The 26,739-nt window shown below is 39.8% G+C and overlaps 1 protein-coding gene and 2 non-coding genes across 3 annotated transcripts in view; 2 read left to right on the forward strand and 1 right to left on the reverse strand.

Annotated features, from left to right (window-relative positions):
* LOC130179051 (contactin-associated protein-like 4) overlaps positions 1-26,739 on the reverse strand; it is a 107,304-nt gene that overhangs the window by 33,180 nt on the left and 47,385 nt on the right. The window contains 10 exon segments of the mRNA XM_056391765.1: positions 788-988; positions 1,640-1,759; positions 3,874-3,980; positions 12,762-12,933; positions 14,591-14,740; positions 15,762-16,023; positions 18,053-18,196; positions 18,308-18,483; positions 24,962-25,120; positions 25,123-25,173. Coding sequence (XP_056247740.1) covers positions 788-988; positions 1,640-1,759; positions 3,874-3,980; positions 12,762-12,933; positions 14,591-14,740; positions 15,762-16,023; positions 18,053-18,196; positions 18,308-18,483; positions 24,962-25,120; positions 25,123-25,173 — 1,542 coding nt within the window.
* Positions 7,414-7,496, forward strand: trnal-uaa (transfer RNA leucine (anticodon UAA)). The gene has a single exon. It is a non-coding gene; the product is annotated as a tRNA-Leu (tRNA).
* trnal-caa (transfer RNA leucine (anticodon CAA)) lies at positions 8,570-8,652 on the forward strand. The gene has a single exon. It is a non-coding gene; the product is annotated as a tRNA-Leu (tRNA).

Below are 26,739 nucleotides of genomic sequence, written 5' to 3' on the forward strand. Positions count from 1 at the left end.
TTGAAGTAATGAACGTAATGATTTTATTCTTTCTGGCGGAGAGTGAGAAAAACATTTCCATCTGAAGACTGCTTAACCAAGCTTTCATTAACTTTCACTTAACCCAACAAGTCAATTAAGAACAAGTCCTTGTTTACAGTCTTTTCTTGTTTAAGCAGGCACTTGAGGGGTGTTGAAGGAAAAGGGAGGAAATAGAGTTCTGGAGTGCTCGCCTTGAGATAAGATTATATAAGATTAGAAGATTAAAAGGATTAGGTTTAGAAAAGATTTTTAAAAAGTGAGATGTGCTTTTGAATTATTTAAGAATAATCACAAACACAGAATCCAAAAAAACAAATCTCACTTTGGCTCAGTTAAAGCGGATTTAAGTTCTTCAGTGATAAAATTATAAGAAGTTGACTTGAGAATGCTCTATATTCTGTACATGTTTCTGAGATAATGACTGACAAAATTAATCAAAATATAATAAAAATGGCACAGTGTGAAATTAGAAACTCATTCACTGGCTGTGTTTATCTCTTTTGGCCCTGCTGCCCGGCAGTGGAGCAGAGAGCATATAAGGGCTCACATGTGAAGCCAGCCAATGACCAACACACTTCACATTAAAAAACACAACTTGAAGTTGCAAGTTTGATTCCCTCATACTGATTAACAGCCACATTAATCTAATAAGAAATACAATAAGTTCTTAGTTGTGTCAGGTGAGCTGTATCATGACTGACGGTATTAGTTTTAACAAGAAATCCCCTAATTATACTTAAATACATATACAACAAACAGGCCTCACCTGGGGTGTTGAGGAGGCGGGACTTCCTGCAGTGGTAGGACAGCTCCTGTTCGCAGTGCTGTGATTGGCTGGTAATGGCCAACAGCTGTTCCTCTTGAGACGAGTAGTCAAAATGAACTATATGCTGGCTCACACCTGGAGAGGGTCGGACTCTGGTCAGCTCTGTGTTGTTGTGCTGCATCACCATCCATGTGTTCTCCTCTGGAGGGAATAAACAGACCCAGTTGATATCAATTACTATCTGATTGTTCGTGGAATATACATAGTACCACATGCATGCCAATGGATGACATTTCTGTGTAGTTGAACTCTGAAAATATCAATATATGGCCTGTGTATTCTGTGAAGTGAGTGAAAACAGCCTTTAAAGTTTTGAAAGGTTTTGATTAACATAACGTTTTTGCTGTATGATGTTGATGTCATCTTTATTTGCAGAAGATGAATGTATTGTACATTTAAGATTGGCAACTGAAATGAGACCTGCTACCTATTCATACAATTAAAGGCATATTTGAACTTGAGCATGGACTTTAAACAGACTGGAAAATAGAATACAGGGGAAAAAAAGAGAATATTAGATTAATATTTAGATAAATAAGTATACAAATTATATGAAGCAGTGAGAAAGAGAAAGAGAAAGAGAGAGTGTGTCATAATTCACATTTATATGATTATACAAATGACATGAAGGATTGAGACACAGAAGGACGTGGGAGGAGGGGGCGACTGAGGTGGAGAAGGAAAGAAAAAAATTGGGAAGAGCATCATCATTTGCAATTATGTGAACGTTAATCAAGCAAAAGTAGAGTGATGATGGGAGGATGAAGGGGAGTGAATGTGTGTGTGTGTCACCTGTCATGTTGCAGTAGACCAGCTGTGGTTTGATTGGTCCGCTGCCGTCCACGTCGATGTAAAAATGTCCCGAGGAGTTGCCGTTGTGTTTGTACGCTTCACAGGACTGTTCATACGCAGCTGGGAGGAAAATAATAAGATCAACTTCAACATTAATCACATCAACATCAGCACATCTGCTGGCACACAGGAGCTGTGGGGGGATGGAAATCACACCCTGTGGAGGATTATGGGTGCTTCTTCATACGTATGTATCACCACTGAATCATTACCAGCATGAAGCGTTTTATTTCTGCAGCAGCGTCCCATAAAGTCAAGATCAGTCCAGCTGGAGAGGACAGTAATGACTGATGGGAAGTCATAGACTCAATAAATAAAACCTTTATCAGCCCCACCTCTTCCTCTCTATCTCCACAAGTCTTCCTCTTCCTCCTCCTCCAGTCACACACACACCTGTTCTTCCTCTGCAGCCACATAATCGAGCCCTTCAAGTCAAATCCATATCTAAAGGTTCCCACACTCTGCTCACCTGTTTATCTCGCTTCTTCTCCACAGCCAAAGGCCTTTTATTCATCACATTGCCTCAGTGTAGTTAGAAAAAGGTTTTCACAGAAACGTCAGCAATAAAAAATGAGAGCAGAGGTGAGGTGTGTGGGAAACTCTCCTCTTTTGGTCTTGAGGTGTTTGGCTCAAAGGGAATCGGCACAGAACCAGTAAATCTCGCCCATTATCTCACCTCACTGCCATGGTTCCATTTATTTATTCAGCATTTGGCAGTTTAGTCACAGCTACAGACTCATTAACCTCCATCATATCACTCACATACAAACAGATTTAATAATACTGTAACCTCCTGCATCAGAGATAAAGGACGTGCAAATAATAAAAATGACTCATGGGGGCAGGTCTATTTAAAGGGTAGTTCCAGTTTATTACAGCCTGGATGTTGTATTTATAGCTTTTGCTGCCATCTCTATCACTTATAAGAACATAGTAGTCCTAAAGACAAGGGAGAACATGGTAGTCTCCCACCGTCCTCCACTACCATCTGTATATGAATGAACAGGATGTCAGAGAATGTCAGTGAGCCAGAAATATAAGTGGATGAGCCTTAGTAAGCATTCGTAATGTCAAAGAATTCTCATAGTGAAACATGAAAAAAAAAGATTTTATCACTCTGATTATAATTCTTCATCTTCATTCTATTTACGGGGCTTCTGAATGTTCCAAATGTCCCCCAAAATAGGGGCCCCTTCACCCACTATGCACCTAAACCCTACTAAGAAATGTTAGTGACTCAGTGGATCTTTTTAAATGACTGAAAAAAACATACCTGTTAAATTTTGCTTTTCATTAGCTCTTTGAGTTTTTTTTTTCTTATTAATGTTTTTGTCTTAAATGTTTTCAGTTTTTCAATGATTTCCCTGTTTTTCTTTCTTTCTTCTTTCCCTGTGTATGAAAAGTGCTATATAATAAAGTTTATTATTATTATCATTAATTATGCTCTAAGTTTTGCAACTATAATTCCTATAATTTCAGGGCTTTGGAGGATGTAAACGTATGGGGCATAACATGCTCCTGGAGAGATGAGTGTTCAAGAGATTCTTGCAGATCGGTGCAGAGACTGTGGTGAGAACAAGGATGTTTGTCGTTGCTATGACACTGAAGGAGCGCCTAGTGAGATAGGATTCAAACCAAGAAAATGCTTTGCCTGAGATGCCCACGTCAGAGACTAAACCTTTATTTGTTTACACTCTGGCAAATCAGTACCATTAAAAGTTTGCTAATTTCACTATTAGCATCTTGTTTTGCAAGGGAAAGACAACTATCACAGGATTACTTTGGAAACCTTTTGAGTTTTCTTTTAAGAAATGTGGCTCCAATTCAAAAAAATCACAACTATTCGGGACTGTAAAAACAAAATGTTGGACCCTTAACATTAATAATTATACTGTGTAATGTTTTCTGTGATTCCTGTTTTTTTTTTTTTTTAAAGTATATTTTGGGTTTTAACGACGCTGTAGCAAAAGAGATTTTATTTAATCTAATTTTATCAGATTTTTCTGTTTGCATACTGCCTCTGGGTTTAAATGATGAAGGAGGAAATATCCCCATTCATTATTCTGGTTGACACCCAGCCTCCCTCCTCATTTGTATTTCATCTGTCCCATCTCACCTGCCAATCTATCTGTCTTGGCGGTCATGTGGCCATGTTTGTCTGACAGGTGACTTACAGCTGTGGCAGGTGGCTCCGGTGTAGCCGCTGTCAGAGCAGTTACAGTGGAAAACGGTCCAGGACTGACTGCAGAGGCCGCCATGTTCACAACGACTGGGAGAACACCTGAGAGAGAGAGAGAGAGAGAGAGAGAGAGACAGAGAAAGAGTAAGAGACGTGCTTTTCATGGCAGTTTGAAAATTGTCCTTGACGTGTTGCCAACAAACTTTCATATATCAGTTTACAAAGCGTTTCAACTTTTGTTCTGCTGTTGCTCCAGATCATACTTTTTTTTTTTCTCCACCACCTGATTCACTTCATGAGTCCACAGGATAAAAAACACTGACAGAAACCAAACTATGCCACACACTCCACCTGCAGATTAATGAACAGTCCAGTCCAGATCATATACAGTGTCCTGGGAAGTACTACTGCATATATGAAGAAAAAGTTGTATAAAGCTTTTGTGGGGCCCCAGGGAGCTGTGTGAAATCAGATAGATCTGCTGCATCAATTTTGATCATTTTTTTTTTTTTTCTGTCACTCGTGTGTCAGATAATGAGATGGGAGACTGATGCTGAATGGGTAGAGTACTCTTTTAAGGTAATAACTCTGTTAAAATATTAACATGTCTCTGGCATTATGTTTGTCTTAGTGTGGTTATAATGAAAGTGTTAGTGAGCATTCAATAGCACCGAATGCCCTTTGACTTTGGGGTTACAGATCTCTTTCTAACCATCATCAGCCAAAACTGCTTCATCTTTACAGAAATACAGATGACTGAGTGGAAACATGCTTTCAAACTCCCACTTCCTTTCAGAGAGAGAAAACTACTTCATTAAATTTAACAGCCCTCTTATGAAATGCAGCTTTCCATTTTAAGGAAGAAAAAACCTTTTAGCCAAAGCTCTTCAAGGTTATTTATTTGATGGTTAAATATACTGCTAAATAGCAGAGCAGGATCTCAAATAGAACATCTTTCATTTTAAATATTGGTTTCTGTATTTAGGTGAAGCTGTGAGAGGGTGTTGCTCTGGAATAATAAAAAAACATTTTCTAATGTTAAATCGAAAGATGACATCTGAAGAATATTCATTTGAAACACCTTTCACCCTTCCTCAGAGAGATGAAAAGAATAACTTCATTACTTCACACATTTCATTTTCTTTCATTTTACATAAAAGGAAAAGTTTTACTCTGAATAGAGACTATCTTTTCACTTCTTCTCAGCAGCAGATTGTTTGAAGAAGTTCTTTAAATGAATCCAGCTCCCAGGAGAATTCACTGAGGCCCTGTGTGTTATTTATAGATAAATATCATACTGCTGTAGCCATCACGACATCAGTCCTGTGTAGGAGGGAGGGAGAGAGACGGAGGGAACGGAGAGAGGGGGGTAGGGCTTATGAAAACACATGAAACATTATTACCAGCCTCAACAGTGAGTGAGTGTGTGTGTACGAACATTCATTTATCTGTTCCGGCATGCGCACACATTTTTCAGTGAGCTGTCAGACACATGGTGTGACTGTGACTCCAGTCCCCTGAGGACCACTTTAGGTAATTCATGGAAGCCAATGATCAGGTAATTTTTTCCTTTCAATTAAAACAAAGCAGTTTATTATTAGAAAGAAAGCATGTGTGCAAGGAAGGTAGAAAATCTTGACACTTTTGCAGTCAGCAGTGGAAGAATATGCCAACTGCATACAAACTATTTACATTAATACATTTTTCCACAATAAAAAGCTCAATAAAGGCCAGAAAGAATGAGACCGCGTGAGATGGAACTGTGCAGCTTTAGACTTTAGGTAACTGCAGGAAACAACTGGAAAACATCACGTTAAGGGTAAGGGACATGAATGCGGACAGAGGTAGCAGTTCCTGAAGCTTGGAAAACAACAACAAAACATTTTGCAGAAAGATAATGAAGGGCAGGAAACTGTGGTCTGGACTCATGCTCCGTTCAGCTGTTTCTTCTTCTTGTTTTAGCTGCAACTTTTCAGCTGTAGGGAGCAGGAACATTTATATAAACCCTTAATTAAAAAAGACTGCTACAAAGGTGGGTCATATTAGATGTCACTTACCACTCTGTTTACTCTCTGTACACTATATGTAGTACAGTATGTCAGTCAACAAAGACTAAATTTAAGTGCATTGTTAGGTTAGGGTGTATGTGACAGTGTATTGTATTATATCATACCTGTAATGTTACTTATTTTCCATGTTCTATTAGTTCATTAGTCTGATAGTGAAATAGCTTTCAAATCTTCCAATAAATTCGTTCCATACATCCATCCACATCCATTCATTCATACAATGTTGTTGTAAAACCAAAAGTATGATCACTTGAGGTGAGTGAGAAAACATGTTTAAACGACGCTTTAAAACAACACAGCTCAGCCTCTGATCTACTCTGTATCTGGTAAGACGTACAGAAAGACGTCATGTGACCTGATTCTGCTGAGAGAAAGACAGGTAGAGGACGGACGACAGGAGATGATGAGTAACAGTGTTTTCATCCACACTGGTTGCTTTCCATCTGCTTCAGGACCGGCTGGCACCTCCAGGAGGTTTGACACAAACACACACGCACGCACGCACACACATACGCACACACACACTTTTATGTCATCTGTGTTTACAAAGCTTGTCAGCATGTGTATGTTGTACTTCTATCTGTCTTTATGTTCACAACTGTATGTTTCAACCAGTGTATTTACTTAGGTGAACGTATGTGACAGTGTGTGAGTGTGTGTTTGCTCAAACCCAGGCGGGAATATTGAGTAGAAAACAGATGACTGTACAGAATCTGCAGCCTCCCTTTTATTTAGATAAAAGCCCTGAGTCAGCAGCCTGTCAGCCTGCTACAGGCTGATGTTAACCTCCGTTTATCTCTATACTGCTTTAATCTAAGCGTAAACTGGAGCCTTGCAGATAAAACACTTCACTTGATATTTTATTTTATATATTTAGTGCTTGTGTATGTGTGAGTCAGTTATAGGCAGGATTTCAAGAATGTGAGTGTTGATGTAATCGAATTCAGTGTGTCAGTAGTGTTATACACAGTAATATGGTCTTTGGTCAGACTGACTGCTGATGAGCTTCAGATTCAGTTCTGTCTAAATGAGTAGTGTATAATACTGACAAGGGCAATGAAACACACTCTGCATAAGTACATAGAAACAAACAAGCATCGACATACTCATTGCAAATACATTTGTATATACTCAAGCTGTGTGTTCATACCTCTGTAGAAGTAAACAACAGGAAGAGTGATACAGCAAGAGACTGAAGGGAAGCAACAATCACAGAGGAGAAGCTTCATCCTGATCTTTGCTACACATGGAGGTACTAACATACTAACTAATGTAATTTCAAGGCAAGTTCTTATGTAGGAAATATCTTAGAGCCACATTTTAGGTCAGTAATTGTCACTTCAGGTATCACTGTATCACATCACATCAAAGCTCTTGTGGGTTTAAACCCCAATAAATCTGCAAAATTTTCTCTCTAATCGCCATGGATTGATTTATTGTACTGTATAAATCAATCATCAGCCAGCACCAGGATGGCCGAGAGGTTAAGGCGTTGGACTTAAGATCCAATGGGCGAATGCCCTCGTGGGTTCGATCCCCACTCCTGGTATTGTGTTTCCTTTCACAGGCAGTTTTTAAGTGGACAAAGTAAGATAATTATGTGTCTTTGCACATCAACGGAGTGCATCATCCTCTTAGTGTATTTGCACTTACAAATTGACCTTGTGTGTTCAGATTTTTGAACATGAAACTTTTACCAGGCCTTTAATGCAATGATTAATAGAGGCATTTGGATTCCAATCAAATCAACATGCTGTTTACACACCCCTTTGTACAGTTTGATTTCAACACACTTGATTAGCTTGTTTGACAGATAACAGCAGGATATTTTAATCTTCACATTGTTGTTCCTTTGCAATTAAAACAACAACAATTGGATTCAAATTTAGTCCTTCGTCTAAGATTCATATGAACCAAAAGTGTCTCAATCACCAAAATGCAAGAATCAGAATGGCTGAGTGGTTAAGCTGCTGGACTTAACATCCAATAGTGAAATACCCACGTGAGTTCAAACCCCACATATGGTTCTCTGCTTGGACCATTATATCACCACAGAAGAGGGGTTGTTTGGAAACCTTTTGGCTTCAATTGTGCAGAATGTACTGTTCAGAGCATACAGTACTTTTTCTTGTCTTCAAGTGCACAAACAACAAAGCCACATGTATTCATCCAAGAGATCGCATGTTTGTAATTAATACAAAGTTTTGCATTCAAGAACACGTCGGCTACATGAACAACAAGTCCTGAAGGGGAGTAAAACAGCAATTTGTCAAGTGGGGTTGACATGATGGTGAAAACCTGCACAGAAGAACACAGCTTCATGCTGCTGTTGCTGCTTCACTGCAACTAAAAGTTCTTGATAAGACAGAGTGAGCCTGCTGGTATTATTTGAGACATAAAGTCTGGTCTTTTGTATTTAGAGATGAAACACTTTGCAAGCCCAACCACCAACCCTTCCTCTGCCCCCTAAAGCTTTTCACAGCAGTGTAACAACATCAAACTCCTGCTATCTCTTGTGGTTGTGTTAATGATGATCACAAGTGCTAGAGGTAGCTTGCCAGGAAAATGTGGATGTGGGTTGTAAGTAGTGGAATAAAGGACCAATGCTGTACAACATATGTCACCAGGATGGCCGAGTGGTTAAGGCGTTGCACTCAAGATGCAATGGACATAAGTCCTCGTGGGTTCAAATCCCACTCCTGGTATTCACCAAAAGTTAAAGAAAATCTCTACTATAACTAGGTAAGAGATGGAAAACACAGCTGTTTGATCAGATATACACCCTGTACATCTAAACAAAATCAGCTTTGCCAATCTACTGATATAGCCTCAGTGACAGCAGTTGATGTTTACATCTCTATGAAAGCTTTGACTGGGTAACTCGCACCTTTCCTATGAGCCAATTAGAATCTACTAAACTACTATGATAAACAAACTGGGGTTCTTGGGTTTAGATGAGCCTTCAGGCAAGGAAAAGAAAATAAGGGTTTTACTTCAGAGGTTTCTGCCTGCCCACACAGAGCAAAAAAGTTGTTCAGGAAATAATGTTGACTTTCTGACCAAGTAACTACAATGTGAATGCAGACTAGACCTGAGGTAAATTAGATCTGACTGTAAGAATGATGGGTCAAATCTATTAAATGCATGGCTGCTTCTACATTGTACTCCTTGCATGGGGTTATACTGCTATTAAGCCCGCGCACACACACAGACACACACACACAAACACAGATTTAACAGCTGAGGAAAGAGAAGCATATGGAAGCTAAGTCTACAACTCCAGTTTCCTTTAAACTTTACATCCCATGGACCCTCGGTTTAATCAACAGAGTAACGGTGAGGGAAACCGCAACAAAAGCTGTGGTTTTTCTCTTGTTCTGTTCCTGTGAGTAGACTCTGCTGAATACTAATCTGATAAAAGTTGAAACAGGAAGATATTTAATTAAACCCACCGGAGCAAATTCTCCCTCTGTGAGGAGGCTGGTGCGCGTAGCTGTGTTCATATATGTATGTATATGAATGTGTGCTTGCTGGTTGTTGCCTACAGGAGGTTTCATACAGTAATTGTTGCAATTGTTCCTTTAATTGTGCTGTGTTTTTAGTGACGTCATTTTCTCAAGCAAAGGTCCAGAATATTGGTTAAACATTGGTAAAAAATTTACAAAATTAGTAAAAAGTGTCTCCATTTCTCTTCTTTATGGTTAAGTCTCATTTCACATCTTAACAAATGAACAGCTTTAACATCTCCTTTTCTCTCTCTTTCCCCACTTATTTTTTCCAACGTCGTCTCTGCCCTGTGTGTGTCTCTCACTGTCTGACTAGAGTTGCAATGATTGGCTGAGTAACATCATGTGACCAGTGCTATAAAGGCTAAAAAAGCTGCAACGGTTATAAATACAAACACTTATAATAATTCTAATAAATATAATAATTCTCAATAATTTATAGGATAGTGTGGCATCCGAGTCTGGATCTGGACTGCGGTCCACCTGTCAGTGACTTCTGGTATAGACATTCATGGTCCCTAGAGGATGAATCTTACTCCTTGTTGGCTTTTCCTCTGCTGCCACGATGTGGTTGACAATTGTTGTTTGAGGCGGAATATCTGATCAACTACTGGATGGATTTCTATGACATTTGGTTTAGACATTCATTTTCCCCCGGGACGACTTTTCATCTTGTGCCAACGCAGACCAAAGTGTCAATGCTCTGGTTTATGACATAATACCTGCTAAATATCATCACATGGGCAAAGTGCAGCTTCACAGAGCTGCTAGCATGGCTGTAGACTCTTAGTCTTGTTAGATCATGTTTTACAGATCTCTCTCGTATTACATTTGCATTGTAAAGCACTTAGTAACCTTAAGTGAGTAAGTAAGTGACATATAACTAAAGTTTATCATCACTATTATTATACTCAAGAAAACTGAAAGGTAATATTGAAAGGTAGGTGGTCTTTTAATGCCTGCACACCTTTTATTGGACATACAGTGTATCTCTCTCTCTCTCTCTCTGTGGTGTACTTCAGTGTAGATGTGGGTGGGGATGGGGAATCATTATGTCGGCACTAGATAGCACAGTAGAGAGATGACAGGGGATGAGGGAGGAAAGAGAGAGAAATGGGGGATCACATTCAAAATGCAGCGGTCCACAGCTGAACACCCACCAGCTACATCATCGGCACCTCCAACCCTCGGCCATTAGGATGCCATCAAACAGAAAACTGAAAGCCTTTGGTAGATGCCAAAGCAACCTACATAGCATCAGTATAAAATGGCTCCAGCAGGAATAAAAGCAGAATAAAATCTCCTCACATCAACAGAGAGTGGAATACTATAAATAAATTAGATTAAATAATAAATTTGAAGATTTCTGCTTTAAAAATGGCAATGATTGGGGCGTCGAGTGGCCCAGTGGGTTGAGCAGGCGCCTAGGCTACAGTCGGCCCTGGTTCGAATCCCGCATCGGACGGCCCTTTACTGCATGTCATTCCCCCCTCTCTCTGCCTCCCCATTTCCTGTCTCTCTCTACTGTGCTATCCATAAAAAGCCCCCCCAAAAAATATACTAAAAATGGCATTTTGCATGGTGCAAACTGATACACACATGAAAATAACACATTGCGTTCTAGTGAGAAACAGATGAGAGAAATATAAGAAGAAACATTGATTTGTCAGATATGAGGGAGATCATAAAACAAACAGGGCTGTCAGTGGTTATTTCACACCTCAGGTCTCCACTGAACAATAATTCTCCATTCCTTAATGGAAATACTGTGAGTGTGTGTGCATGCTGTTGATTCTTTGTGTGTGTGTGTGTGTGTGTGTGTGTGTGTGTGTGTGTCTGTTTGTGTCTTTCCTGGATCCAACTCTCCGCACCACTTCCCCTCACAAATAAATTAGTCTGCCAAAAAAATAGAAGAATTACATTTCACTTCCACAAAAGTTGTGTCTCATATAAAGTTGAGTGACAAAATAATCAAGGCAGCTCTGTAGAGAATAAAACTAATGTAACAAACTTCTGACTGACAGAACATGACTCCAGATACTGAACTCTGTACTTTGTAGTGCTACAATTTAATCATGTGTTCTAATATTTCAAACATGGACATATATCAAGAATATGTTATTCCTTTTGAACTCCTAAACTTTGGGCACTGTGTGTAAAAGGGGCTATATCTCCTACACAAGTCTATTATATTTGATGTAAACCTACTGAAATGAAAGCTTTGAGAGACTTTGCACTTTAATGTAGGATCCGTTATTTTATCTAAAATTGAACGTGCTGAAGCTCAGAGCCTGAAGAACAAAACATGTTGCTCTGTGAGTCTTGCAGGTACTGAAAGTGAACAACTGGAGTAACCAGGATGGCTGAGAGGTTAAGCTGTGGGGCTTAAACGTCCAACAGTTCTCTGCCCATGTGGGTTAAATCCCCACCCTCGGTAGAATTGAACACAGCTTAGTAAAGTGTAGTGTATGTTTGCGTGCAGTGATCAGGATGGCTTGGATAGTGTGATTAAGGCTGAATGTTTGACATTTCAAGCTCAGCCTCTTAGGTATTTAAGTTACTGGGCTTAAAATTGAACTATAATATGATCTCAACTGTGCTTCTTGTGCAGCACCGATGTTTTTAAAGGTCATGTGCTACCTTCATAGTAAAATTGGCCAAATTGTCACATTAAATTATAATTTAACACGTTGCTCATACACTTATAGTCTTGCATAGCCAGCGCTGGAGGAGAATAGTACCTTATAATACACAGTCGATGGCAGGCTTTTACCCACAGTCTACATCTGGTGACTCAGACTAATACACTTACAATCCCACAGTTGTGTTCTGACGACCTTGATAAGCTTGTTGGGCTGTAAAGAACAGATGGTTTTATTACACTGCTGGATCTTAGCCATTGAAAGTTAAGGAATGTGGAAAGCAGGATGGCTGAGTGGTTAAGGCGTTGCACTCCTAATGCAGTGGGCACAAAACCCTCGCGGGTTCAAAACCCACTGCTGGCAGGAGAGTTATGATCACTGAACTGTCACTCCCACTCTGTTGGGAGGATAATTTAACCAGAAAAACAACATAAATCTGGACTGAACGCTCTAAGGTTTCCCACACCATAGTCCCTTAACACCAGGCTCCAAATATCAATAACAACTGAGGATTAATGAATAATGGGCACATTTTGTGGTTAGAATTATCTAAGGAGTACCATGTTAAGTGTATCTGCCGAGAAGTCTCATTGTCTCGGTAATGGCAGAAAGGGTGAGATCATGGTTTAATTGTCGACCACTAAGATGGGTTTTGGTGGTTCTGACCTGTCAATGATGCCACACATGTCAATCTGCAGCTGGCTGTAGTTTCCCAGCAGTCTTTGCTGCACCAGGATCAGGTCCACTGGCTGGTTGTCCACAGTGAGGAGACGCATGCAGCCCTGGAAGATATCGAAGGGGTTTCTACATTCCTGATTGTCGTCTTCAGTAGGACAACCTGGACAGGAAAGGGAAAAGAGAACAGAACAACAGTGAGGAAGGTGACATGACAGCATTGATCCAATCAAAAAACACTAATGGGATCTCAGAAGAAAATAAAAGTGAAGTACACAAACAGTTCATGGTACAAGAAGGTGACTCACTTTTTAGATTTACCCAATGCTTTATAAACGACTCAATTTCCCCTCGACGTTTCTCGAGGCAAATAAAATTTCATAGATGACACAGCGAGCACCATTCAACATGATTAAACACAGTCAATTGCTTGTGTATTATGAAACTATTAACACAAATGGCGGATACATCACAGCTAAAGTGGAATACAACCCACTGCGATGATTAAAATTCACTACAAGTTTAGGTAATGGCTGAAAACACACTAATTAATGTGCACTCATGGTGTGGACAGTTCTGTAGGGTTTAAAAACCTACTCTGATTTTACTGAAGAGCAGCATAAAGTAGCACCGTGGTAAAAATGTTCTACCACACCAAGAACTGAGCAGTGATTTGTGCTGGATTACGTATTTTAAAGCATCTGGAGTAATGCAAATATACAGCAGGTCAAGCCTTAATTAAATTCCTTTGTAGTCCATAGTCAATTTAATGTGAAAGAGGAGATAGTGAGTGCATTGTGCAAATGTATAAGTGTGTACAGTATGAGCAGGAGGATAAAAAGCCTCGAGCAGTAAAAGAACATGGCTGGACTCTAATATTGCTGAGCAGAGAGAGGACAAAAGAGATGAGATTAAGAAAAAAAAAGGCTGTGAGGAAGCCGGTCGGAAGAATGAAACAGAGGGAAAATGGAGGAAAAGACTGGAGAGAAGAGTGAGAGGAAAGAACATATTAAGAGAAAGAGGAGAGAGGAAGGAAGGGAAAGGAGAAAGATAAAGCAGACTTATAACTTTCATCATGAAACAGCCAGAAGCTAAATTTGGCTCAGCGCACACACAGTTGTAGAGGTGAGTCTTGATGACACCGACTGTATCGAACAATATATAAAATGTCAGACACTTTCAAATATTAATACATAACTTTAAGGGCAAATATGACTAAGTTAATCTGAACCACAGTGAAACAGAAATAGATTCATTTTGGAGTCAGTGCTCTGCTGTGACTATACTATTAGGCCCATAAAAATATTTCACAAAATGCAAATAAATATATAAATAAAACAAAAATTGAGACGGCAGTTGCATTTAGTGTGACAGTCTGGGCCCTGGCAGGCATTGGGATCAAAAGAAAAGGGGGAGTGTGGGTGAAATGAAGTTAAATCCAGACATGAAAGGCAGGAATAAATTGTTTAATTTATAAATGAGAGGCATTAAATTCATCCTTTAGTTAAATATTCCTAAAACGAGAATAAATAAATCCAAAATCCTAATATAGCTTAACTATCACTCAGCTGCTGCAAAATGAGCTAGAACCATAATTAAGCGTGGCAATAATACTTCTGAGCATTAATTTACATCACTAATGTAAATGAATGCTGTGTTTCTCCTGTGAAAATTAATTAAAACGATTATCAAGGCATGTCCAGTGCACTCATGTGAAAAATGCCTTTTTTTTTTTTTAGTTTGGTGTGCTATAATGGCTTACTGATCAGATCCTTCTACAGTATATTAACTGATATTGATAATATATTTTCCACTCTTACCACCAAAGAAGAGTTGACTTCCTACGGTGACAGGAAATGAGGGGCTGGCATGAGTGACGCCTCCTTCTTCTTTATCTACAGCGATGGTCAGACGTCCTCGTCCAGAGGTTACCTCCACTGAATGCCACTGACCGTCACTTAGAGCCGTACCTGAAGACCATTCAGTGACAAAAAGATTTCTAAGGTTTATTGATGTAGCATTTTTACAAAAACAATGGCACAATCTGCTTCATTGCTCATTGTGTGTTTCAATGGCTGGCTTAACCTCCTTTGAGGCCCTGGGGCAAACATTTGTTGTTAGCCCCCTCCTGACCCCCACTGTTCATAGCAGTTTCATTATTTCCCCAAAAACACAGAAACCAACCAGTTGAATGACAGAAATGTAATTGGCAACAATCTTGATAACTGATTAATAGCTAATGTCATTTTTTTAAGCAAAAAATACCAAAGAATCACTGGTACCAGCTTCTAAAATCTGAATATTTGCTATTATACCCAGTTGTCTACCTTTGAGATTTTGACTGTTGGTTGGACAATAAAAGCAATTTGAAAATGTTTATTTGTGTATCAGGGAATAATGATGGGCAGTTTTCACAATTTTCTGACATTTTTTAAACCAAACAATCAATCCATTTTTAAAGAAAATGATTGTCAGATGTAATAACGATGAAACTAACTGTTGGATGCAGCATTACAGTTCTCAGATAATGGAATAATGCTTCCTTGCCCTGGGCTTTCTGTGCTTGTTACTTGACAAAGAAAAAATGGAAGCAATTTGATACAACATAATAACACAATACATGAGCTCGATATAAACTGAAATATTGAAGGTTTTTAAACTAGATTTTGACAGAGTCCTTTTATAAGACCAGTGACACAAGATGGAGGATCAGTCCGAGTTTTTATCCTGTCTCAGTGCCTTCATCAAATTAAATAGACCCAAATGATATGAAGTAGAAATGGGGGTCTGGGGCCCACTTTGCACAGCTGGTAATCCAGACTGGACAGCTCCATGTAAAATCAAACAAATATAAAGTATAACACAAAGTATATGTTTGATGCTCCTTAACTAGATGTAAGATGTCTGGCTTTAAACGTTGGTATTTACCTTTTAGAAATTTGGGCCAGAGAGCAAGGGCTAAGAATCAGTTTTATAATTAGTTAAACTGACCTGCACTGAGCTCCAGCAGTGCCCTGCCATCCTTATGGATCTGTAGTCTCAGTCTGGCCTCACTCAGGTAGAGCCACACTACACCCCCTTTGTGAGGGAGGTCAAAGGTGAGCAGAAGCCCCGCCTTGTTCCACGTCCTAAACTGAAAGCCCACTGACACGCCCCCTGATGCGGGTGCCCCTGGCAACTGGAGAAAGCTCTGGGGGCCGTGAAACGTCACGGCAACGGAAACTGGCTCAGCACAAGAAAAGGTCACGTTGCCCTGAGACGGAGAGATGCAGAGTAGAGACAGAGAGAGAGGAAGTGAGACAGGAAAATGATTATTAGAGAGATAAAACAACATGAAACATGAATATTAATCAGTTGCAGAGGGCCTGTCGGCGTGACCTCATGTCACAGTGATCTCATCAGCAAGTCTCCTTGAGAATAAAAGCCATGAATGCAAACTGAGGAGACCCAATGTCACCCAGCTCAGATGTGTGGAAGGGTGGATATGTATGTGAACAGCAGTATATAGACATTTCCACCGCGGTCCATTGTTTTGAGTTGTGGTAATGACACGGTTCATTGCTAAAGCGGCAGCAGTAATATATTACACTCCCAGGTCTCTGCTGGGAATATCAGCCTGCTATCTTTATAATGCTCCGGAAACACAGATGACATCTAAAAGCCCTTTGTAGAGCTGTTAAAGTGATATATGAAAGTACATGGTGGAGGATACAGCACTACTGCAAAATATAAAGAAAAAAGTGAGCTATAAAATCGCCCAAAAAGCATTCACTAACACACATGCACGCCCAAAATCCCCCTCACTCACAAACATCAGTGAAGCCTCTACCTATTTTTGTTAACCTGCCCTTAAGACGGCCAAAAGTGGTCTCTCTATTAAAGAGGACCATAACTGTGTTAATACTCTACTACCTTAAGAGCTACAGTACTCTTGTAAAACAGCCTCTATTAGACCTGCAGCCATGCATGTGAATCTCTGAATATTTTTTCCAAGAGTTCTTGCTTCTCTGCTCTTTTGCTGTAATGAGAGATCATTTATTAGAAACAGGCCAGAGCTCCACTGAGCTCGCTCCACTTATTGTCATTGTATAATCATCCAAAGGTCCTAATGACAAAGACGAGGAAGCGTTACTGTAAATCTAACCAGCATCTACTTTCCTCTGCCCCCTCATCACTCACTGACCTCGTTAGGCGCTCATTAGCTTCATTAACCAGCTAGCAGCTTGTTAGCAGCAGCACCAGCATCCAGATGATTTCCCCGCGGTGCTCTGTGAACATGCATGTAGACATACACAACCTCATACGTTCTAGATGGTGATCTGTAGTTATTTATGGATGTGAAGGAATTGGTTCGCAGTGAATGAACCTCAGTGAATGTGTGTCATGGTGTTTTGCCAAAAATAATTTTGTGAAGGGCCAAATCTAGCCTGCAGTTTTTATTTTAGGTGGCACAGCTCCAGCAACTGACGCTTATTCTCTCTCACACGGTGTCCAGAGTCCAGAGAGTCTGAGGGGCAGAACATCAAGGCTTTGTGCTTTCTCCAAATGATTTATGTGATCTGTCATCATCACACTGGAAAAGTTAAAAACAACTCTATATGCTACCAAAAAAGTTATTTAAGCAAGTATTTCTCCTTGTATCTTGCATTTTGAGCTGATTGCTTATCTTTTAATTGATCAATACAGTTATGTATCTGAAGATGATGAGTATGTACAGAGCAGATTTTTGTCATTTTGGCTCTGACCTCTTCACTCCCAACAAGCATGTAAACAAAGTGGAAACCAAGTGAAATATTGGCAAGTGATGATGACAAGCTTACCACCTTAAAAAAGTTCAATGAGCGCTAAACTATATGTAATGCAAAATAATACAATATGCTATAATACAGAATGTTGAGCAGCAGCAGCAGTATGGGTAGCAGAAGTGCTTGCAGAGTAGGACAGTTAGCATACGATGGGTTTATCAGAGCTTTTTTGCTAAAAACAGCTGCCTACTGCTGCTGGAAATGAGATAAACCAAAACTGTAAATACTGTAAAATACTATACTCTGTAAAACTAATAATGTATACTGTAAAACTAAAACACTACACGGAAAGAGGTTAGAAATTCTGTTGAGATACATTATACAACTTGTACAACTACTAGATGCAAATATCAAGTTATTGTAACAAAGTCAGTCAAGTGGTACTGTTGTTTTTTAGCTACTTGTCACATTAAACCCGAGGTTGTTAGCAGAGCTAACCATTACAGTAAGTGGATGTTCAAGCTTTAATGGACTTACCATTAGAGTAACTTGCTGGTTATTGTGTTTAGCTCGTTCTATCAGGTTGAGGCCGTTGTACAGCAGGTTTTCCAGGCAGCCATGGAAGTTCTTGGAGACAACTGGTTTTTGGGAGTCAAGGCTCTTGGCTGCTCCTACACTCAGCTGTATGGGGATGAAAAGAAACACAAAATGGCATAATGAAATATATAAATGTGTATGCATGTATGTTTACATAGGTGTGTGTCTGTTTGAGGGCAGTGTGCTTCATCCCACCTGTTCGATGTCCCAGTGGCTGAACTCTGCAGGGATCTGAACCCTCTCAGTGTGTTTGTCCACAGTGAGGTTGAGGTGAACACTTCGCCGCTCCACTGCGACATGATGCCAGTGCTGATCATCTAACAGGCTGCCAAGGGAGGCAAGACGCTGAGGTTCAGAGGAAGAAGTCCCACCTGGAAGGGAGGAGAAGGAGGAGGGGTGGATTAGATAGGTGGTAAAGAGGAGGAATGAAAGAAGAGAAAAGAGCAGGTGAGGTGAAATGAGGTGAAAAACACAAGAGGGGGGATGAAGATTGGACAGAAGGAGGACATGAAAATGTTGAGGTGGTGAAGGCAGAGGAGAAAGGGTGACTTCTAGGAAAGTAAAGAAAGAAAATAGTTGAGAAGACGGCATGATGAGAAAAAGGATGAAAAGGAGGAGGAAGATTAGGAGTAAGACAGGCGACAGAATAAAAAGGAGAGGAAAAGGCACACAAGGGTGGTGCAGGAAGAGCGAGGAGGAAGAGGAGGAAGGTGACAAACGTGAAGAGGAAGAAGAGAAGGTAAAGACAACAAACAACAAGGCGAGAGAAGATAAAGCAGACACACAAATAGACTGCTACTGAAAACTAATCACACAGTGAGAAATGGAAATTACAGAGACAGACTCAGTCTTTTAATCAACAAATCATCATGGTTTAATTTGCAAAGACTCAACTCGACATGAAAAGAAAAATAACCTGCATAAAATGAAACTCCACTTCATTCGGAAACTGAATCGACCAAAGCTATTTGACTTGTTAGTGTGTTTCTTTCACTGTTATCTCTTTATTCTGGTTATTTGATATGTTTGCCTCTATCAGGTGTAACAGCAAGTTATCTATTTCCTTTTTCCTTTTGTAATTTGTTTGGCTGTTTTTTCCCTGTTTCAGTCTTTAGTTATCCAACATGACAGTCTGTTGTTTGTTTGTCTCATCATTATCTGACCCACTACTCTGCTTCTTTCTCACAGTCTGACCTGGTGTCATGGGAACGACAGCACAGTGACAGCAACAACACACCGGCCTCCACGCTGCGTCTAAGTATTTCATTTTTTTCAGTATCCCACAGAGACGAGCACAGCTAGGTCACCGTCTCTCATCTCATTAGGAACTACTGGATATCTGCATACTGAGAACTGAAGCCAAATATGTGATGAAGCCTAATCTGAACACAAGAAACATAGGGAGACATCATTAATGATAGATGAGCACCAGCCGGTCCAAATAAGAAGATGCCCCCCCCCCCCCCAAGTACTAGGAAGAGAAACTTTGTCGAGGAAGGAACTGTAGAAAGAGCTGAATACAGTCAGTCATTAAAAATGTATCAGATATTCTTCAGGGAGAGACAATTCCAGCTTCAGAGAGACAAACACAGACAGTTTGGAAGATGATGGACAAATGTATCTTTGATATTTCAGCCTGTTTTGTGAGATATCTATAATGTGGATGAGAAAAACAATTTCATCCAGAAAGAGAGAGTTAAGATGGGAGCCTATCCCGTCAACGCATTCATTGTGATGAGTTATTTAATCACAGTGTGGACGAGTGGGAAGAGACGGGGCAATCAATATGAGAGGAAGGATGGTAAGACTTAAAAACACATAATATCCCTTTACTGGCACTGATTAATGGAATAATTATTATGCTACTGGAGGTAGAGAGGAGAGGGAGAGGACTTCATGATCAAGTGTTTCATTGGATGGATGATTTCATTACTGCTCGAATGGAAAGAGAAAGTAGGAATCAATATGGGAGGTCCGAGGGCAAACAAATAGAAACTCACTTTATTGTTACTAATATATAGAGCTATCATTGTCTTACCCTTAGTCTCTCTCTCTCTCCATTGCTCTCTCTCCCACCCACTGCTTGGCAGTGAACTCATTTTTCAGTGTAGTAGCAACAGAGTGGAAGTTGAGATCGTCAGAGCACTTCAGAAATCTCTTGTGAGTCTTTCTGGTCCTTACTTTTTCACCACTGACCTTTATCTGTACAATAAGTATACTTCTTACAATTGATAAAAGGTCAATTTACCTTGGACTTTTTCTGATTCAGAGCACAAAATAACAATAGTTTGGCCAACTACTGACATATTTGACTTTCAAAACTTGCTTGTCTATTTTTAAAATTTTACATTTATACTTTACTCTTTAAGTCAACAGAGAATTGGTGGCATCACTTGACAGAGCCTTACAAAGCAGCAGTGTTATTATTAGATGTTAAATTGTAAAATATAACGACTTCACTAGACGTCTCTGCTCTAAGTAGCTGTCACTGGTGCCTCTAGTATTAGAATGTGACTTAATAACTTTTGATACTTTTGACAAAGGTCACAGTTGCACCAACACATTGGACAATTCTTTTGTGAGAAAATGGGCCAATTAAAGTCAAAGATTACTTAACTCTAGCCTTACAAATCCAACTACGTCTCACAAGACCTTATTTACTAAATACTGGACTTATCAGTCGGGAAGCACTGTGATAATGAAATCTCTCTCGAAACTGAAGATCTGTTTCAGATATAAAAAAAGCATAAAAAAAAATATATAACATATAAAATGAAGCAGGATTCTTCAGCTACTTGAATCATTTCTCAACTTAAATACAACACAAATTCATACTGATATTAAATTAGACATTAAAAAAAAAAGAAAAAAACAATTCTCGAATATCAGGAGCAAAGACAGAGCAACAGAGTGATCTGTGCATTTGGCCAACTCCTGAATGACATCTGTCTCAAGCAAATTCATCCCAAGCCTTTTCAGGTAAAACTGAGAATAGAGAAGGATGAAGTGTTCCTGTGTGTTGTGACCTTGTTTCTAATATTAGCTTTCTTTATCGCGACAAGGACCTGTTTTTTGTGGATAAAATGTATGCGGCTGTCCATGAACACGACACTAAACTTTTGGTAGAGCAAACATAAACAGACTATTGTTGCACAGGTATTGAGGTGCTGAACTAATAATCATGTTCATGTATAAAGTTCTGCCCGTGTCTTCTACACAGTATCACCTCATTGTATCTTGTCTGACCTTCTATTATCTCTGCTCAAAATCTGCTGATGGAGAAAGACACTGACGGCTCTCATCAGAAAACATGCTGGTATAATTATTTGAGCAACTAGCTCTCATAAAGCACAGTTTCTGTCCCATAATAAGCATGAGACCGAAGCTCTGCAATGAGTCCCAACTTGGGGTCACAGAGTGGGAGGCTTGTTTGAAGTTCTGCTGCCTCACAACTTTCCTTTTGTGTTTTTTTTTTATCACATCAATCACTTTTGCACTGATTGAATATAGAGTCGATTCTGCATAATATGATGAAATGAAGGAACAAGATGAAAGAATGAAGACAGTCGTATTCACAGCAGTTACAGTGTCTTCTTCTGTGTCAAACACATAAGAAATGATCAGACCAAAACAAAGACGTGCATCATAATGTAACTCATTAAAGTCACTGACAGTATGGGGAACATGAGGAAACAGTGACTTGGATTATGTACTAGTATTAGTATTAAATACAGGTTACTACACACAAGTGGTAATTCTACTGTATCTACCTGCTTCTTGTTATATGAAGCCAAAAAAGCCAAATTGTCCCTTGCATCAGCCACTGGTAACAACTGCCAAGAATCTGGCTTCTCTGGTTTTAATCAACATTTCACACTGAACACTAAAACATTATGTGTGGTGATTTGATATGTGTTGAGAGATTTTCCTGTCAGAAAAACTTAATTATACCCAACAGGGGCAATCTGCGAATTATACCCCCACAGCACAGCGAGTCATGTGATTCACTGACTGGTATACTACATCAAGGCTATGAGGTAACCACTGTCCCTTCATGTGATGTGGGTTTAAATGTTAAAGAAGGTATTCCATGTGGCCAGCTGTGTTGAAAATGAAGCTAGTTACTGCAATACAGAAACATTCTGTGTTTCAATTATGTTGCCTCTTAATGTGTCCATCAAATGTTGTTATTGTTGTTATCGGCTGCTCCGGTGAGAGGTCGCTACAGCAGATCACCAACCACATATTTGATCCGGCATAGGTTTGAGGATACCATTCCTAAGGCAACGTGGAATCGGGTGAGTCTGGGATCAAACTGCCAACCCAGAGATCAGCGGGCAAGCTGCCCTACCACCTGATTATCTTAAAATGATACAGACACAAAGCTGCTGTGAAAAGCTCAAGTATGAAAACTACTGACAGGATGATTTCTTTTAGCTGTCTATAAAAAGGCTGAGCGAGCTTCAAAATGCAATGGAAAAGTAGTATTGATGTAGAAAAATGTTTTCACAAAGAAGGTGAGGGTGGAGGACAGTGTGAGAATTAAACTTTACAGTACAAGACAAGAGCTCAAGAGTTAAGCATCCACTATAAACTAGTTAATCTACTATCAAAGTTCTGCCTCGTGTTTTGGTTTTTCTGTTTTCCAGGGCAGTGTTGCTGCTCTTATGCAGAGCTGTTACTCAGAGTTGCCTCATAAAGCAAACTGCATCTGTTCCATGGGGGTCAGACCTGGATGTGTTAGTGTTAGCACAGCAGAGCGGACCATGCATGAGCTCAGGGTTGATGCACACAGCAGACGACCTTAAATAATCTGTAACCTTAAAAAAAAAAAAAAACTCATGCACAAAGAGAGAAAGAGGAAGAGGAAATAAAGTGAGACAGAGAGTTGAGTTGAGCCTTTAAAAAAATAAAAGAGGCAAAGAATTGCATTGGCATATCCAAAAGACAGAGATACATAACAATGAAGGAAGAAGAAAACAGAGGAGAGGGTTTTCGGGGGGGGGGGGGGGGGGAGACCAGAATAAAGGAGTGTAAGATGTGTCGAGACAAAACCAAGACAAACAACGTTAATTAGAGCAGAAAGGGTGAAAAACAGAAGAGCAAAGAGTCACACGAGGAAACAAAGAGGAGTAGAGAGGGACAGAAACTGATGAGGAGTGAATAATGCTTGTTGTTCTCAGTGTTGATCAGTCGCAGCAGAAGTCGAGCTTCTCTCATTTGAATGGATGGCTTTAATTTCCTCTCCCTGAGCTGCAGTCCCTCTTTATGGTGACTGACACAGTTTTTCTTTAAGTCGACGCAGTCTTTAAGGCGGAAACATCTTAATGTCGATAAGATGGCACAGACTCTGTTTAAGGAGGAAGAGTTTTCACTTGAAGCACAGGTGGTAAATGTGTTTTAGTAAAACAGTTCGTCTTGAAGGTGAAACAGTTTTTCAAGCTGATCCACTTTTTACAGTGATCAATGTTCCTGATATGTCTGGCTACTTTTTAAAGGTGATACACCTTTGGTTATGATTCACTCCTTAAAATGTCATAAATTGTCTTTAAAATGTTAATTTCTTTGAGGATGTGCTGTCATCTGTTTATGAGGTGAAGCAATTTCACAAGTTTAACTTCTGTGAGAGGAGAATGAGGAGAAAGAGAAAGAGGGAAGTGGGTGACAGATGGATAAAAGGTAGAATAGAGTTATGAAAGAGGAACAGATGATGGAAGATTAAGGACGTGTTTTTGAGAAACAGATGGTAGAGAAGCGGACAGAAAGAAAGGCGAAAAGAAAGAGAAGAGAGGAGGGAAAGTTTTGGGAAGGGGAGCAAACAGATATAAAGAGGTTGGCTGGATAGCTGGATGGATGGATGGATGGATGGATGGATGGAGAAAGAATTTCAGCAGCCAGATGGGACTCCTGATGAGAGGTGAGCCATATGGTGATGATTCAGCATGGCAGCCTGACAACCTCTGGTTTAACCCCATTTATACACACACACACACACACACACACACACACACACACACACACACACACACACACACACACACACACACACACACACACACACACACACACACACACACACACACACACACACACACACACACACACACACACACACACACACACACACACACACACACACACACACACACCACTCTGTATAGACAGTAAGCCATGCATGTAGCCCAGCCCTAACACATGCTACAGTAAACGGGAACCATCCATCACAGCTGTAACTAGACAGAGATGCAGCAGCAGAGTGTGAGCCAAGATTTAAACCAATCATGTGGCAGAGTGCTTCCCGGCCACCTCACCCAACCAAAACCAATCTAAAGTTATTACAGAGGGTTTATATTGTCCTCGGTCTGATACAGATATTTTTGTGCCAATATAACCATAAAGTGACTCCCAGCCTCAAAGAGTAGAACCTCTATAACGTGTCTTTGCCAAAGAGTCAAAAATAAGTAGTGTAAGTAGTAGGTAGTAAATACCTGCTGGGTGATACCCCTGCTTAATCAGCATTTAAGTTTTAAGCTTATACTTTTGGCCTGTAGCATTTCTGAACATTTTGGCTTTCAATATGGTCAATATTTCAATATAGCTAACGTTAGCATTAACAGGTGTTTACCCACCAGTCTTGTAAACACAATGATGACTGACGCTCTCAGCAAGACTGGTAGGTAAAAAGCTGTTAATGCTATGTAGCACTAGTAAAACATACAAATTGCTCCTTTTACAATGTATTCTCTGAATAAGTGGGTTGGGAGAGTTTTCTCTACTGTACACACTACTGTATGTAAGAGAAGATGTCAGTTACAGTATCAGTATTTGTATGTATCTGGTATGTTGGACCTTGTCTGAGCAGCAGCAGCAGCAGCAGTTTTCCTCTCTCTAACTCCAGACTGAGGCTGAGTCCTCCTTCTCCCACTGCGTGCAGCAATGTCCCAGAATTCCTCAGGGTTTTAAACTTCAGAGAGACGACCTCTTTGGACATCCGCCTCGGCCGGGACTCAGCCTGTACACCAGACTGCTGCTGCCGCCGTCAAAACTCACCACATCAGAGGCTGAAATACAAAAACAGAGAAAGAGGTAAAAATCTGTGCTTTAATTCATTCTTTTAGTGTGGAGGAACGTACTGTGGTCTTCAGAGTATTCACAACAGATAACTGTGTGTCAGAGTTGCTATTATTTCCATGTAAACATTCAAGGTCTTCAAATAATGTCCATACTACCTATCAAAAAAAACACACGCACCTACATCTGGACAGAACGTCTGCCTGTTACTGTGATATTGTGGTTTACAGAGTTACGACAGACAGCCAGGACTGAGTCTGTGTTCTGTCATCAATAAATCACTCCTTTAGTGTCCGCTGCTTGTTAGGGACAGTGTATTTCCTGCTGATTACAGGGCAGCAGGCTGAAGCTCTAGAGTGCTGAGTCATCCTCTGAGTGTGAAGCTGCAACCATTACTTTAAATCTGTTCTGATAATCTATATACTTTCACTCCATTCAATACAAGATTAAATCCTGGAATATTACATTTTATCTGATTATAATTAAAGTAAAAGTAAAAGGATGGACTGGGTTTTGAAAAGGTGTTTAACCTTTGAAAATACACCGTCTCCTGGTTCAATCTGTGCAAAACATTTTAAGACCTGTTGACACAGAATTGGTTCAGACGTGTGGCTACGTCTCCAAAGTGTTTTTCACATAAACAGCCTTAATATAGACCTTACATTATCTTTCTTTATGCAAAAATAAAATAGATGAGGCAAAATAAATTTCCAGCATATTTGTGTCTTTATAACTTTGGTTCAGTATCTCTTATACTAATTATGATTTTTTATTTGTTTGCAAAATTTAAAGAGTTATCTTTCAAAGGGGACCATCGTTATAACTGTAACCAAATGGCTGCAGAAGAGTAAACTCTTTATTTTGGCTACATTAATTTGGGGCTTGTGCACTTGTGGGGGTGTGTGGTTACAGGTTAATTCTGTGCAAAACGTTAAGGTTCTTGCAGCTTTGTGATTAACAGTGCTACGATTTAAACCTGCATTGATCACTTGTTGGCAGTGGAAATAAGCTGTAGACACAACACTGGCATACTGTCGTGTCTTAGACAGTTAATATGGAAAACCTTATAGCAAACACTTACCTATTTCCTCATCCAGCAGATATGGAGCAACACAATCATTCATTTGGAGGTGTGTTGTGCCCACCTAGGTTTCCACCAACTCTTGAGAGACATATCTGACTCTTAAGCTGCTAAAAGCTCCAGTATATTAACCAGCTAGTGGCTATCTTTGTCTGTTTGCTATATAGCTCTCAGAGAAGGTAGTGTACAGTGAGTTTACATTTTCTCACTGAAAACTGCTGCTGGCTGCAGTTGGAAATGACCCACATGAAAGTGGTGAAAGTCAACCAAAACAGTAAAGTAGTGACCCCGAAAACCAAAACAATGAGCTGAAAGATACTAAAATTGTATAGAGAGATGAGGCATACAAGCAGTGAAGATGAAATTATTTTGGATGGAAAGAAAAACAACACCTACTATTGTGTTCTCTGAACAAAACATTTGCATTATCCAAGAAACATTTTACTGACAGAAACAACGAGTAAACCTGTGGCCC

This window comes from Seriola aureovittata, chromosome 12, assembly GCF_021018895.1.
Source record: "Seriola aureovittata isolate HTS-2021-v1 ecotype China chromosome 12, ASM2101889v1, whole genome shotgun sequence".
Classification (NCBI taxonomy): domain Eukaryota; kingdom Metazoa; phylum Chordata; class Actinopteri; order Carangiformes; family Carangidae; genus Seriola; species Seriola aureovittata.